Source organism: Scylla paramamosain, chromosome 38, assembly GCF_035594125.1.
Source record: "Scylla paramamosain isolate STU-SP2022 chromosome 38, ASM3559412v1, whole genome shotgun sequence".
NCBI lineage: Eukaryota > Metazoa > Arthropoda > Malacostraca > Decapoda > Portunidae > Scylla > Scylla paramamosain.
In genome coordinates, this window is record NC_087188.1 from 11,957,737 (window position 1) to 11,968,734 (window position 10,998).

The following is a 10,998-nucleotide window of genomic DNA, read 5'->3' on the forward strand; positions in this document are numbered from 1 at the left end:
ACACAAGGATAGAGTGGAAAATATTGCCTTTTTTTTCTGTTGATTCTTTGACGTAAGGAGAGAAAGTGACGCTTGTGTGTGTGTGTGTGTGTGTGTGTGTGTGTGTGTGTGTAACATTGCGTCTTTCACTACCCAATCTCATTACATGTTATTACACTCCGTCTATTAATCTCACAATGTTGAAGCGATACATTGCCAACAGATGTATTGCTCAGTTAATGTCTGATCCTGCTCCTTCCTGCTTCACTTACACTCCTCTCATTAAACAGCAAGACCAGGCAACGCATTATGCTGAGTGCTGGATACTGGCTGGCAACGATGCAGTTATGGGATATACTAGGGAGAGGTGTCCTGTATACCCGACCGTTCCTTCCCTATACCTCACTTAGTGTTACCCTGTGTCCCCTCCCTGCCATTTCTCCATCCCCCCTCCCTTAGTGCTTTCCTGCGTCTCCCTATCCTGCCATTCCTTCCCTATTCCATTCTGCTGTCTCTCTTAATGCTGTCTTGTAACACCCACCCTCCCATTTCTTTCCTAAATCTTCCTGCTTCCTTCCTTGCTGCTGTCCTGTGTTCCCCAGCCACGCCCCCCCCTCTCTGCCACTCCTTACCTGTTCCTTCCTAAGTTCCCACTCCCTGTGCTGTTCCTTTAATCAACTTCCCTCCCCTCCTTTAGCCTCCCATTACCTCCTATTATGGAATATGGGAGCAGGTGGCGTTGAATTACAGATTGAGTAGGCTTAGTTAAATGTCAGTGAGGTGGCAGTAACAGATAGATGTTCATCTTGGCACGTATGTCAGGTTTAAATGCTAAGCACGCTGGCAACACGAACCACCGCTCGTTAAGACAATAGTTACTTCATGTTATTTATAATTTAACCATTTCCCATCATTCTACAGTGCATTTATCCACCCAAAGTGAAGAACAAGTACAAAAACACCATGATATGATATGAATAAGAAGCAGGAACGCGAGACCTTGAAATACCAGGTGATTCAAAAGGAACATTCTCGGGAAAGGGAACTAGAGGGAACAGCCGACATGCGCAGTTAGAGGGTATTGTGGGTAACTGCTTATCGTACAGAGGAGTGCGTTGGCGTCTCTGTTCGTCCCATTTGTGGAGTCCGTGGCTTGGTGTGACGACCTGAGTGGTTCTGCTGGCCTTGTGGCACTGTGAGGTAAGGTGGAGTATGACTGTGGGAGTGAAGGAAGGGAGTACAAGTGGAGGGAAGGTGTTTTAGGGGCGTCTTGCTGTGGGGTGGAAGGGAGGCTAGCGAGGGTGATGATGGAGGCCCTGTGGTGGGTGGGAGGTAATGGGTGGCCCTGTCTATGTGATCGTAGGTGGGTGTTGACATTAACTGATCCAAACACATTCTTAGTATATATCGTGAATATGCTTAACCCAGGCACACGGGAGAGGTGGAAGTGTAGTGTGGTAGAGACAGACTGGACGTCCCGCCGGGTAGGAATCCACCGATTATAAGTGAATAAACCATCCCGTGGTGGCGGTATAAACGATTGAACGCCTTATGACTACTGCATTGATGGTATACCCAGATAATGCAACTAACCCCTTTAAGCTTATTCTCTATAGCAAGTCCATGTCACGTAGGTTAGATTATTATTTCATTTATTTATTTATTTTTTTAGGAATTTCCTCCAAAAATGGCTATTTTCTCCATAGTTTTTTTTGAAAGCTCGTATTTCGTTTATTTTTCCCTCTACTCCTCCACCTTCCCCCACATTTTTTTTCTCCTAATACTATTCATTACAGGTGACGAGTGAGGCGGGGAGGAGACATGGAGAGGAACACAGGAACAGATACAGAGCAGAGCATACGTATTCTCAAAGGTATGAATGTCCTGAACTGTGCTGCCTTGTTCACCCTCCTGACTCTCTCCAGCCAGCCCTGCGGAACCCCAACACTGGTAGCTACGAATCATCACGCTGGTCTTCGCAAGGATATAAGGTAACTGGCATTCGCTGTACATTTAACTGGTGATCTTTGTACACTCAGAAAAAAAAAAATGTGCTTTGTGTTTTTTTTTTTTTTTACGATAGTTAAGCTGTTGTCCCAAAGAGTAAAGGCAGATACCGCATTAAACTGTAGCGAGGATGGAACTTAAGCTGCATTTTTTTTATTCGTGTACTTTACTACTTCTTCTTCTTCTTCTTCTTCTTCTTCTTCTTCTTCTTCTTCTTCTTCTTCTTCTTCTTCTTCTTCTTCTTCTTCTTCTTCTTCTTCTTCTTCTTCTTCTTCTTCTTCTTCTACCGTCCCGCACGTCACACAAAACAAGTGGTGGTCTGTGTCAAGGAGAACATTCCTGAACTAAACCCCGCCACACCGGAGCTCGGCATTATATTTCCCCTCCAGTGGAAGCTCATTGTGATCAGCCATTGAGGGGGATTGCATGAACCTTTCGTTTTACTAGTTTTTTCCCTTTTTATTTTCCCGCGTATCCAGTTCTTTTTATGTTCGTAATGTAATTTGGTTCCCGGTTATTACTTGCCTCGCTTGCCGCACCTTAATTCCCAGTTTGTTTCTTTTTATCGTCCCGAGGTTCCATAAAGCTTCAACTTATTGCCTGTAATTTGATTCTGCGGTTCTCGTTTTGCTATCGGCAGTCACTCCACCTCTCCATCTCCCTGGCTGGTTGTAATATCCTGATGATTTACTGCACCGCCTCCTCTGTACCCGAGTAGCGGTCTAAGTGATAGTTCGGAGTATTGCTATTGTCCTCGTTATTCTCGAAAGATATTGGTGTTAGGGCAGTACTATTGTGTTTGGTGACTGGTGTTAGTGGGGGGAAGTGTGTTAGGTGTGATAGTAATGTTTGCAGAAGTTAGCGAGTGTGGAATGAAGAAGAAAAGTGGAGGAGAAGGTTTGAGTTAAGTTAGGGGAGGTATTAAGTGGATGAAAAAGAACGAGAAGTGGGGGAGAAGGTTTCAGTAAAGTTAGAAGGTAATGAATGGAAAGGAGACGTCGTAATCTAATGTAAAAGACGAGAGGAGGAAGACAAATAGGTGGTAATGGTAGCTGTTAACAATCTAAAGGTGTTCTAGCAGTGTTAGTGAAGGAGTAGGAAGTGGGAATCGCAGTGTGGATAGAGCTGGCAATTTGTTACACGGAGGAAGGCTAAATGGAGAGGAGGGAGGGAGAAAAGAGCGGAGGAAGGGAAATAGGCTGAGGCACGCTGGTTGGAGGTGTTTTTCCCGGCCTTGCACGTGGAGAATTTAGACGGAGGGAATTTTGGCTGCGTGGCGAGTGCAGGAAAGAGAAGAGGAGAAGGAGAGAGGCAGAGAAAGGAGGGCTAGGCTTGGGATTAATTGCTCGGCTGCCTTCCTGATGGGGTGCAGCTGGAGTGATGGAGTGCCCTGAGCGGCGTGCTGGCTCTATGCAAGTCCAGAGACCCGAGGAATGATTGGCCGAGATGTAGGGACGAAGGGACCTAAGCTAACATGGTTTTCGCTTGAGGGTTGTGTGGTTAAAGGGGAAAAATGAGTGGGATAAAATCTGGTGCCTTTTAGTGAGTTTTTTTCATTATGTGTTGTGGATTGAACAGGAGGGAGGGAGATGAGAGGGATAGGAGTGACTGACTGACTGACTGACTGGCTGGCTTGTTGAGGAGGGCACGGAGCAAGGCAAGGCTACATATGCATTAAGTCAGGTTTGTTTGTGGCAACAGATGGCGGCACCACCACCACCACCACCACCACCACCAGCTGTTGCGCCCCGCTAGTTCAAACTCTATTCATCATTCATTTATTCATTCATTTAATCTCAGTTAGACTATGAGTGATTAATAACTGATTAATATGTAAGATACGAATCAAATTATACAAATAAGCAGGAGGAGGAGGAGGAGGAAACTTTCGATTGATAAATGAACGAAAAGGAAGAAAAATGTGTGTTTTAGGAAGAGATCCATGTGTTTCTCTCTCTCTCTCTCTCTCTCTCTCTCTCTCTCTCTCTCTCTCTCTCTCTCTCTCTCTCTCTCTCTCTCTCTCTCTCATCAGTATGCAGCATCGAGACTCTTCTCTCCTCCTTCCCATTACCATTATTAAACGCTAAAACATTAACGAGAGAGAGAGAGAGAGAGAGAGAGAGAGAGAGAGAGAGAGAGAGAGAGAGAGAGAGAGAGAGAGAGAGAGAGAGAGTGTTCCCGTCCCCAGTTCAGCTTTCATTTACTTTTTAATTTGTTGTCAAGTTGTGATTTTCTTTTCTCATCCCCAGTTCCATTTTTTTTCCCTCCTCAGACGTGAATTAATCTCTTCCGGAAACAAGCATGATTAATTATTGCATTGGAGAGTATGTATGGACTGGCCTAGGTATAAAAGTACACACACACACACACACACACACACATTTTAACTCTTTCATCGTAAAATAAAACCAAAGTAAATCTAATTCTGAATATCAAAAGAGTGATCATTTTAACACTTTCCCTGCTATTTGATGCATTTTTGTCTAGTTAATAATCATTTCAAGCGTTACAATGGCCAGAGATCGATAAATCTATAGTTTTTTATTCCTTTTTTACTTTCTTATCGATGTTTATAAAGATGTTATTGCTTTAAATCCATCTACTAATGTATCTTTCCATCCAGAGATATAAATAACAAAATAAATCAATACTTTAACCTTACATTCAAACAATATCACCTAAACACTCCATCTCTACCCAATAGAAAGCAAATAAACACAACCAAAATACACAAGACTCCCCCGTTCTTGTTTCCTCTCAATAAAGAAAACGGAGTGGACACTAGGACGCTGCATGTTTCCTATCAAAAGTTACTGTTACTGTTCCTCTGTTTCTTTTCCTTGAGGGGGGGTTGTGAGGCTGTTAGTGGGATTGACGGGCCTGGTGGGGATGCTGAAGGAGGGGAGGGAGAGGGAGAGGGAGAAAGGGATTGGGAGAAGGTCAGTTTATCGTATTGTTATTGTTATCTTGGGTTTGGGTCTGTCCGGATGGATTTGCTGCCTCGTGTGTCCTGATAGCAGATGACGGGTGAAGGGAGAGAGAGAGAGAGAGAGAGAGAGAGAGAGAGAGTGAGAGAGAGAGAGAGAGAGGAGGAGAGAGGAGAGAGAGAGAGAGAGAGAGAGAGAGCAGTTATACAAGTACATGCGTAGTTAGAAAATACAGACAAACGCTGACACACACACACACACACACACACACACACACACACACACACACACACACACACACACACACACACACACACAGGAACACCTAAACGCTATTATTACCATCAAATAACAATAAATGAAAAAAAAATAACCGTAATAATAAATGAAATACTCGAAGTGGATAGACATTTTCTTTCAAGTGAATTCAACATTGCCATATTCTCCATTCTCTCTCTCTCTCTCTCTCTCTCTCTCTCTCTCTCTCTCTCTCTCTCTCTCTCTCTCTCTCTCTCTCTCTCTCTCTCTCTCTCTCCTCAAGCACCTCATTCCCTCACGTGCTTTTATCTTTAGTTGATCCCCTATTGTTGGAGAGAGAGAGAGAGAGAGAGAGAGAGAGAGAGAGAGAGAGAGAGAGAGAGAGAGAGAGAGAGAGAGAGTGTGGAAGAAAGGACAGGAAACATCAAAGATACAGAGAACGATAAAGGAAGGGAGGAGATGGAGGAACACGAAGGAATATGTATCACCTGTTCTCACCTGTGTGTTGCTAATCAGGGTGTGGGACTGAGCACTGCTGACGGAGGCTGTGTAGGTAACGTGATCAATGTGGGAGTGTGTAGAGTGTACCTGTTCTAATGTACATAGTTTTTTTATTTGTAATGTATTCTTGCGGTTCAGTTCGAGAATATTACAAGACGTTTTTATATCTGGTTCTGTTTATCCGCTTTGAAATGTTCGTGTTCCTTTGTTTCCGAATGTATGAATTAACTCTCCCTGGTTATTTGCAGTCTAGAAGTCTTGGTTTTAACGCGGCATTGCCACAAAACGTTCTTTGCTACTGTTTATATACTTGAAATATTTGTGATGTTCTATGTTCTTACGGGGTTTGATACATGGATTAACTCTTTGGACTCTAGAAATCTTGGGTTCTGCTCGAAATGACTACAAAGTGCTCTTAAAACTTTGTTAATGTTCATTTGCTAAGATACATGAATCATTTACTACTACTACTACTACTACTACTACTACTACTACTACTACTACTACTACTACTACTACTACATAAGAACACAAGATCATAACACAAGGGAAGCTGCAAGAGGACATGAGACCTACACGTGGTAGTCCTTGCTTCTCCCACCACCACCACCACCATTACCACCTTGACGCGGCCCAGAGGATCGTAATTGTTTAAGAGGAATGTTAGGTTAGGTGGGTGTCCCTGAGAGTGGCTCATCCGCCTTGGAGACGCCCCGAGAGACACCCAGCCAGCCTTCCCTCCAGGCTTTCCGTTAGCTCCTGAAATGATATGCAAATTAATAAACGCAGCGCTTCTCTCTAGTTTTCCTCTTGCTTGCAGTCAAATTTTTCACATTAAGCAGAATTTTTAAAGGTAAATTGCACTAATATTCCTTACTTGCTCTCCTGGAGTCCAATTATACTAAAGACGTCACCAGCAGTCCTTGTTACGCTGGCAGGAGGGGACAGGTGGTGGTGGTGATGGTGGTGGTGGCGTGTGGACAGATGGGTGTTCCAGAGATCAAAGGTACTCACAGGTGGAGCCATAGCATCTAATTTACATGCTCTTAAAGGGTTTAAGTTTGGTAGAACATTAGTGGTGCTTTGACTGTTGGGGAAGGGAAAGTTGTGAAGGTTTTGGTGGATAGGAAGGCTTGATTGGGTGGGATAAGTAGAGGGTGGAAGGAGAGGAAGAGCAGTGAATGATGATGAAGGGGGATGAAAGTTTGCAGAATAGAACAGTGCAAGGCAAAAGTTGTGTGCTGGAAATTGGCGAGACACGAGACAATTCTGAGAAGATGGAGGTTAGGGCAAAAACGCTTCCTCCTCCTCCTCCTCCTCCCACGAGATAGTTTTGAGACGATGGAGGTTAGGAAAAACTTCCTCCTCCTCCTCCTCCTCCTCCTGAATATATAATGCTGTATTTATGCATGTTTGTATGTATGTATACCTGTGTTTATGTATGCGGAGAACGAAACTAGCCAATATTTATCAGTTATCACTACAAATATCCATCATTTCAAGTCATAAACAACACGAATCTTTAAAACCCAACGATTTATCAAAACCTAACCATAGAAAACGGGAAACCAGACAAACTCGTGCCACTGCAATCCTATAATAATAATAAAAAAAAAACAATTAAAATATAGAAGGCAGAAAATTACAAACAAACAATATCGAAACCAGTCATAGAAAACGGCGAGCCAGATAAACCCGCACTATTGTAAATCTTGTCATAACACTGAAAGAAAAATCCGTGGACGTGTGTTTCTTGGGGGTGTGTGGGCGCCTTGAGTCCCTGATCCCCGGTGCTCAGTGCCCGCCCGCTTGACATGATAAGACCCCGGGGAAGACAGCAGGGATCACGAGGTCTGGGGTAATTAAGACTGGGGTGGCGTGTGGTGGTGTAGTGATGGTGGTGGTGATGAGATTGTGATACTGTGATGTAAGGATATGTTATGTCTCTCTCTCTCTCTCTCTCTCCTCTCTCTCCTCTCTTCTCTCTCTCTCTCTCTCTCTCTCCTCTCTCTCTCTCTCTCTCTCTCTCTCTCTCTCTCTCTCTCTCTCTCTCTCTCTCTCTCTCTCTCTGGAACGGCATGTTGTGATAATAAGCGTAGGAGATTCATTCATGTTGGTTCAGCGCTGCGCCCTGTCCGGGTTGCTAATGGGTGCAGCGGGCGCCGATCAACAGAAGACGGGATGGGGTGTGCCGTGTTTGGTTCAGATATGGAGGAGCTGTGAGAGAGAAAGGTGGTGGAGGACAAGAAGAGGATGAGGAGAAAAGGAGGACGAAAAGGAGGAGAAATAAGATGATGGTGATGGAGGAGGTGATGGTGGTGGAGGAGGAAAGGTAGAGGGTAAAGAGGAAGGGAACGCAAAGGAATTCAAATAAAGAACAAACTGACTAAAAGGAAAAGAAGAAGAAACTGTATACTCGTATTTGTATGTATGAATGTATGTACGTATGTATATTTACTTAGATCAACATCGTGGGATAGAAATAATGAATCACTTTCCACTTCACTGATAAAAAGGAATAAAAACCTGAAAGAGAGAGAAAAAAAAGTCGATACTCCACAAAAAAAGTCGATGCTTCATAAAGTCGATGCTTCACAAATAAAAAGTCGATGCTCCACAAACAAAGAATTGATGCTCCACAAAAAAAAAGTCGATGCTTCACAAATAAAGTCGATGCTCCACAAAAAAAAGTCGATGCTCCCCACACAAAGTTTTTACCTAGGATCATATTTCGTCGTGATGTTCTTTTTATGAAGCAATTTACTATTCATGAACCATTGGCCACGAATATTTCAGCCTCAATTAATGGATCGCGTAACACTCCTCTCATTGGGGCAGGTGAGGTGAGGCGACCAGGTGAGGGGACAGGTGAGGGGGAAAGGTGAGGGTACAGGTGAGGAGGAAGCAAGTGAAACAGGTGAGGGAAAACAGGAAATAAATAAGGAGGAAACGATTAAAGGGGAGTAGGTGAGAAGAATAGATGAGAGGAGAAGCAGTAAAGGAAAAACGGTGAAGAGAACAGGTCAGGAGGAAATGGAGGGATAATAGTTGTAGTAGTAATAGTAGGACGTGAAGACCAGTAGGGGGGAACTCGTGAGAACCCTGTGGTTGTGTCCTGAGGGAAATCTTCGTCTCTCATAAGGAATAGAGAGAAATGTAAGAATTAATGGCTACGTGTGTGTGTGTGTAAATAAAGTGAAATAAATACGAGGGTAATACCAGAGAGAGAGAGAGAGAGAGAGAGAGAGAGAGAGAGAGAGAGAGAGAGAGGAAAAAGCGGGGAATTTAGTTAGGTGCTCGTGAAGGGTAAGCAATAAGCGAGGCGTGAATCACGTGACCTCCCTCCAAGACGCCCTAACAGCCCCGCCGGGAGGTCATATCGGCCACAGGGAAACAGTTTCAGGGAGCAGTTAACGTGATGGAGGTGGTGGTGGTGGTGGTGGTGGTGGTGGCGTTCTCCTCCTCCTCCTCCTCCTCCTCCTCCTCCTCCTCCTCCTCCTCCTTGTTTTTGTTGTTGTTTTTGTTCCTCTTGTTGTTGTTGTTGTTGTTGTTGTTGTAGTGGTGGTGGTGGTGGTGGTGGGAGTTTTCCTCTTGTTTTTCTTGTTCACCCTCTTGTTTTTTTCCTTTTTTTTCTCTTGTTCTTCCTCCTGTTCTTCCTCCTCTTCCTTTTCTTCTTTTTCTTCTTTTTCTTCATCTACTACTACTACTACTACTACTACTACTACTACTACTACTACTACTACTACTACTACTACTACTACTACTACTACTACAAAGCATGTCAGTACTCGAGGCATTTCCAGCCCATTCAGTCTTGTTGTCTTTGGCATGAGTGGGACCTTCCAGCCTCTCTCTCTCTCTCTCTCTCTCTCTCTCTCTCTCTCTCTCTCTCTCTCTCTCTCTCTCTCTCTCTCTCTCTCTCTCTCTCTCTCTCCTCCAGCTTCCTTCCTCTCTTTGATGCAACATACTCTTCCTTCTTCCTCTTCTTCTGGTTCCCTCTTCCTCTTCCTCTTCCTCTTCCTCTTAGTTTCCTCCATCTCTTCCTCCTCCTCATCTTTCTCTAACATTCTCCGTCGTTCTTCCTTCGGCTTGTATGCTTTCCTACTCCTCCTCCTCCTCCTCCTCCTCCTCCTCCTCCTCCTCCTCCTGCACAACACCCCCACAGGCAGAAGGGAAAGCGCAAGTATTTATTTGCTTAAGGCTAAAGTGTATGTTTCCTCCTCCTCCTCCTCCTCCTCCTCCTCCTCCTCCTCCTCCTCCTCCTCCTCCTGAGTGACGGTAATGCGCTGTGATAATGAGCGTGGAATGTTACTTCTGATTAATCTATTTTATCTAATGAGTTATTTATCTATTTTTTTTTATTTCGTTATTTGTTTATTTTATTTTATTTTATTATTTTTTTTCGTTTACTGATTTATTTATTTTTTTTCTGTGTTTGTATTTGTTATCGTATTATATTCACCCTCAGTTATTTTTCTTTTTCTTTCCTTTACTTTGTCAAGGGAAGAATTGCGTTATGATATCCCCGTTTTCTTTTCGCCTCTTCTCTTCATACATGTTTCTCATTTCGTCATTGTTTTCTTCTTTATCACCTCCTTTGCTCTCCTTTTATTGTCCTCTTTATATTTTCCTCTCTCTTTTATTGTTTTCCACGCCACTTCTTTACTCCTTTCATATCTTTCCTCCTCCTCCTCCTCCTCCTCCTCCTCCTCCTCCTCCATTCAGTTGGTTCGTCCCGTCTTATCGAGTTAAGTCCTTTGGGGTTACCAGAGAGAGGAAGGGAGAGGAGAAAGGCGGAGGGTCAGAGAGTGTGTGTGTGTGTGTGTGTGTGTGTTTTGTTTTGTTTGTGTAGGTTTGGTATATTCTTCTTCTTCTTCTTCTTCTTCTTCTTCTTTATATTTATCATTCATCTTTCTCCTTTTCCCTTTTGTATTTCTTCACGCCTCCTCTCCTCCTCCTCCTCCTCCTCCATCTCCTGCTCTTTATGTATTTCACCCCCATTTCTTCCGCCTTGTATCCTCCTCCTCCTCCTCCTTATCCTCCTCCTCCTCCTCCTCCTCCTCCTCCTCCTCCTCCTCCTCCTCCTCCTCCTCACAGCTGTCATCGGAACGCGCAATACTCCCTCCATTCATCCATCATCTTTCTATCTCCCTTTTTCTGTTCATCCATAAACTGCCCGACTCGTCATCAAGGGAGAGAGAGAGAGAGAGAGAGAGAGAGAGAGAGAGAGAGAGAGAGAGAGAGAGAGAGAGAGAGAGAGAGAGAGAGAGAGAGAGAGAGAGATGGCGGAAAGACAATGAGAGGGAGATAGAAGGAGAGAAGGAAG

General features: G+C 44.0%; 1 protein-coding gene across 4 annotated transcripts in view; it reads left to right on the top strand.

Moving 5' to 3' along the window:
- Nucleotides 1-1,034: 1,034 nt before the first annotated feature.
- Nucleotides 1,035-10,998, top strand: part of LOC135091781 (serine protease 33-like) — an 89,400-nt gene continuing 79,436 nt past the window's right edge. For all 4 annotated transcript variants that reach the window (XM_063989743.1, XM_063989745.1, XM_063989744.1 and 1 more), the window contains exons 1-2: nucleotides 1,035-1,179; nucleotides 1,776-1,970. In XM_063989743.1, coding sequence (XP_063845813.1) covers nucleotides 1,801-1,970 — 170 coding nt within the window. In that variant the 5' untranslated portion in view covers nucleotides 1,035-1,179; nucleotides 1,776-1,800. The remainder of the gene's footprint in view (nucleotides 1,180-1,775; nucleotides 1,971-10,998) is intronic.